The sequence below is a fragment of the Balaenoptera ricei genome, chromosome 2 (genome assembly GCF_028023285.1).
Source record: "Balaenoptera ricei isolate mBalRic1 chromosome 2, mBalRic1.hap2, whole genome shotgun sequence".
NCBI classification, from domain to species: domain Eukaryota; kingdom Metazoa; phylum Chordata; class Mammalia; order Artiodactyla; family Balaenopteridae; genus Balaenoptera; species Balaenoptera ricei.
Window position 1 is genome coordinate 13,488,697 of NC_082640.1, and position 4,589 is coordinate 13,493,285.

At 41.5% G+C, this 4,589-nt stretch overlaps 1 protein-coding gene across 2 annotated transcripts; it reads right to left on the reverse strand.

The window, feature by feature from the left end:
• Positions 1 to 234: 234 nt before the first annotated feature.
• Positions 235 to 4,253, reverse strand: COMMD3 (COMM domain containing 3). Of its 2 annotated transcripts, XM_059911127.1 has the most exons (8): positions 4,070 to 4,253; positions 2,623 to 2,734; positions 2,453 to 2,516; positions 2,325 to 2,359; positions 1,901 to 1,961; positions 1,749 to 1,805; positions 1,597 to 1,656; positions 235 to 626 (listed from the first exon to the last, which is right to left on the reverse strand). In XM_059911127.1, exons 1-8 carry the CDS (start codon positions 4,206 to 4,208, stop codon positions 567 to 569), a joined length of 588 nt encoding a protein of 195 aa, XP_059767110.1. In that variant the 5' UTR covers positions 4,209 to 4,253; the 3' UTR covers positions 235 to 566. The 2 variants fall into 2 exon arrangements, with proteins under 2 accessions (XP_059767110.1, XP_059767119.1); XM_059911136.1 differs by lacking the exons at positions 2,325 to 2,359; positions 2,453 to 2,516.
• Positions 4,254 to 4,589: the final 336 nt, after the last annotated feature.

Sequence of the window (4,589 nt, forward strand, 5' to 3'; positions counted from 1 at the left end):
CCCAGCGGGCGAGGGTCGGGCTGCGGGCGAGCCCTCAGGCACAGGTAACGGGACGGGCCGGCTCCCGGCGCGCGGCGACCGCGCCCTTTCCCCACGTCCCGAAGCTGGGGTCTTAAGGCAACCCCGAAGATCGCATCCTTTCCCACTACGCTTTTTAATCCTGAGAAGAGGCGATCGTTAAAAGTTAACGCCAATCGTGCCTGTGTTTTCAAAGTAATAATTAACAAACTCAAATCCAAACAAACTCTCAGCACTCTTTAGTGGGAACAACTTACTTATTCAGAATATAATACTGTCTGCTTCCTTTTGGAAGACTTGGAAAAGATCAAATATCAGTGTACGGATAATACTGAAGATGATTCACATACTTAGGCAGACTTTCCCTCTTAACCCTTTCACAAGTGTAAAAAAATAAAGTGTCAAAATTGATGAGTGACAGAAATCCAAAAGAAAAAATTTGTTCTCCTGAAAAGGAAGACATCCAGCTCGCAGAAACGATGGTTTGGCGGACGGCAAGGCGTTCCTGGTCTTCCTCTAGACCGGGGCAGATCGTTAACTTCCCCAAGTTACAACTGAGTTGCTCTTTCCAGGCTTTTCGAAGCATCTTTAAGTTTCCCTACTAAGTCCTGAAAGATGTATATGATGGATCGTTTTTAGGATAAAACAAGAAAGAAGTATCCAACTTTGAGAAAGATGCAAGAAAAGAGTCGGGACACTTTCTAAACAAGTTTAAAATTCACAAAGATTTTAAACCTTTGACAAACCACTATCAGAAGAAGGTTTTCCTCTAAGATATAAAAAATTAAAAGAAGGTCAATAGAAGGTTTTCCTCTAAAATATCTCATCTTCAAATGGGCTGCCTGCCCTCAGATGTGAGATACAGTTTCTAACTGAATCCTCTGAACAGGCAAAGTATATCAAAATTAAATTTCTCAAGTTATCTAACAAAGATTATGCTGTATTCACATCTTCTGAAAGTTTAAAGTTTGATTAATGGTTACATTAAAACGACTCTGCAGGAGATCCCTTTTGAAAAATTCAATCTCATCAAAATTTCAAGCAATGACCTTCATTTTTTTAAGTGGTAAGAAATAAATTCGTTGTCATGTCCATTAATCAATGTAATTTTGAATTTCCCCAGTCTTACACTGGCAATATAAACAGTTTTAGAATTTTTGTATACTTGCTCCTTTATAAAAAGTCATTTACAACTACTGTTTAAAAATCATGTTTTGAGAGTTTAATTCCATTTCTGAAAGCAAAGAAGACATTTTCAAAGCCAAGCTCTTCTTTTTGCTTTATCCTATTGGCTCACACTTATCACAAATAGAAGGAATTTACACTCAACACTACACAAGTTTATTTTAATTGGAGGGAACAGCAAATGCAGACCAATTCTCTATTAGTAACACTGTAATTTCAAAGGCGAAGCCTACGTTAAAATATTGCTTTTGAAGCCCCCTCACCATTAAATCCTTAACCAACCTTCATTATCTACTGACAGATGCTTAATTTTCTTTTGAACTTTCCATAGGCATAATTCTCAATTAAAAATCTGTAAAAAGATAGGCATATTCACAGATCCTAATACTGTACCTGTAATTGTTCCATGTTGCAACTAAAACTAATCTCTGGGTGGGATCGGGAATCAGTGTTCTAGGGAAGAAAAAAATGCTGTTTATTTAAATCAAGGAAATTTTAAATTTCATTACACATTTAATTTTTAGACAGGGCTTATGTATAAATACCTCTACATTTAAGGTCACCAAATATGCAGGTCTGTACATCTTATCAAGTTGATTGGTCTAAAACAACACAACACATTGATTTCAGTCTTTAACTATTATTTTTTTTTAAAAGTTCCCTAAGTTCCCCTAGAGAACAGTTTGTTAAACTTTACCTTTATCTGATATTCCAAATGCCAAGAAACATCAGTTATATGAGGGAAAGATCTGCCTATACTGAAAGATACAATGATAATTTTGTACATAATAGCTACAGGAAAACTTTCAGTATTTATCTTCACCAACAATGGTGTCTACCACCTCCCCACCACACACACACAATTTTAATCCATTCTGAATTTAAAACATTGTTAAACTTTATTTTCAAGTTCTGAAGAGTAAAAGAGCATTTTAAAAATTATCTCCATAAACTTTATCTTTAAAAACATTAGCTTAACTGAAATTGTTTCACTTGCCCTTTAGCCCCTTTTCTTTTGGTCTAGATCCCGTTTTTCTGTCCTGTTTTGTTTCACACCAACACTCTCCATTCATACCTGCAAGTAAAAAGTGGCTCAGCTTGACACCTTATACAGGACCTACCTTCCCAGTAGGATTTCTAGGGAATTCTTATTATTCTGGGAGGGAAAAAAAAGAAAGTAAATACGTCTTTGCAAACAGAGTAGAAGAAAAATAGTAATTGTTAATTTTTAAAAATTTAAGTAAGTAACCTGATATTCCGTGCAAAACAATTCTATTCTCTCGCTATCAAATTTACAGTCTTCTAGATAAGTGCTAAAGAAAAAAAAAAAGCCTAAGTTTAGTCTCCATTTTAAAAACTGAAATTGGAATCATAAAGGTACTATTTGAAAACAAATGGATATTTAAATAAATCCTGTACCTTAGAGTTGATTTGTCAGCTCTTTGCTTTCCAGCCTCCAGTATGTAAGTTGCAGCTGCTGCATGACAATGTTTTAAAACCACTGGATCGATATGTTTCAAGTCTGGGTGATCTAAAATAAATTAATTGCCAGTGATGCCTGTGATAAATTCTTTATAGTCCTGTTTCTAAAAAGGAATTTTAATTTGGGTAAAGAACCCTCTTTAACAAAATAACAAGAAGAATTCAACTATAAGGACTGGAAATTATAAGTAAATGAGATGTGCAACATGGTCAATGGCAAAACAATAAAGATCACACATCAATAATTATGCAATTACCTGGTCAAATTACCTTCTTTTACTTTACCTTAATACTCTTATTTATTTTTTAAAAAACATAGTCCTAGAGTAAAATATACAGTGGTCACTCTAAAGATGGATGGAGTAAATTCCGAGGAAAATAAGATAAATATTTTATACGGTGTAAATTTAAGAATGAATAAACTTTCCTTCTAAAGATTAATTTTATGCTAACTGGCTCCGTGGACATTAACACACGGAGGTGGGGGAGAGGGAACGAGTTCAGAATATAAAATACAATTTTCAAAATATTTTCAGGTTTCGACAGCCATCCTTTTTTTTTTTTTTTTTTGAGATTAACCAGGTGGTGGTTACTATTTTCGTTTAAAGAACTTCCACTTTCATACTTTTTGTACACGTGTTTAGCTCGTGAAACTACAGGAAAAAAACACAAAAATTTGAATTGTTGAGATATTTATATTTAAGAAAATCATGTAATAGCGATCTGTCTTAAAATATGCCTCCATCCATACTGACACCGCACTCCGCAATCACTGACCCGACCACTTATAAGAGACTCGCCTCCTGATAAACTAGTGCAGAACAAAACATTATGCACCATATTTTAAGGGTCTAGGCGTGGAACCTGTGCAAAACATATTGAACTAGAGTGTTGGAATGATCAGAGGAACTTGAGGTATTCTCTAAGCTGAAAAATGTCAACACTATTTGACGCAGTAATTACTATGGAAGCAGACCCTTTAAAACCTTCGCCAACCTAGCACTGAAAGCTTGAATTGCAGGGAGCTGCCCTGATGAAGTCCAAGTGTCAAACAGCCTTTGCCCCAGACCAGGCTGAAAACCTTAGATGTTTAGGCCACAAACAAGACTTGAACACCGGCTTTACAAAGGAACAAAGAGCCTGGGAGGGGAAATCAGGCCAGGAACGTGTAACTGGCTGTGTGCAGGTGCCAACTCGGGAGAGAACAATGCTCGGGGTCCGATGTGGGTTCTGGCAGAGCCACATCCCCACACTCCGTCCGGAGCGAAGGGCAAACCCCGGAGACTTCCTCTTCCCGGGGCTTTCCCCTTCTCGCTCCATCTCGCTCCTCTTCTCCGAGCGCCCCTCCACCCAGGCCGATCCAGCTCAGAGCCGAGCGGCTTACCTAACACGGCCTCGTCCGCCTGGGCGTCCAGCAGGCTCTGGAAAGCCGCCCGGAGGAGAAGCGTGAAGGCGTTGGAGTCGAAGGAGCCGGGATCGGCCAGCATCTGGAAGCCTTTCTGCACATACTCCGAGAGCTCCATTGTGAGCGCGCCGTGACCTTCGACACGCGCACCACGTGACACGCGCCGCGCGCTCAGCTGATGCGGCCGCGCGCGCACGCGGCTGGGGCGGGGTGGCGGCGGCGGCGGCGGCGGCGGCGGCGGCGGCGGCGCGGCGAGGGCTGCGGGCCTCCTAACCCGTGGGCTCCCCGCCGGCCTCCCGGGCCGCGCCCCAGCCCGCGACCCCGGCCACCCGCCAGCCGCCGCCGCCGCCGCCGCTTCCGTCCAGTCCTTCCTTCTGCGCCCGCCGCTAGGGCCGCCGTGCCTTAGCGCGAGGGGCGGCCCGGGCGCTTTGTGGACGCGCTCGGCGCTTTCTCTGCTCTCGGCGCTCACCTAGGACTGTCACCAGCTCCTGCGGGGCCC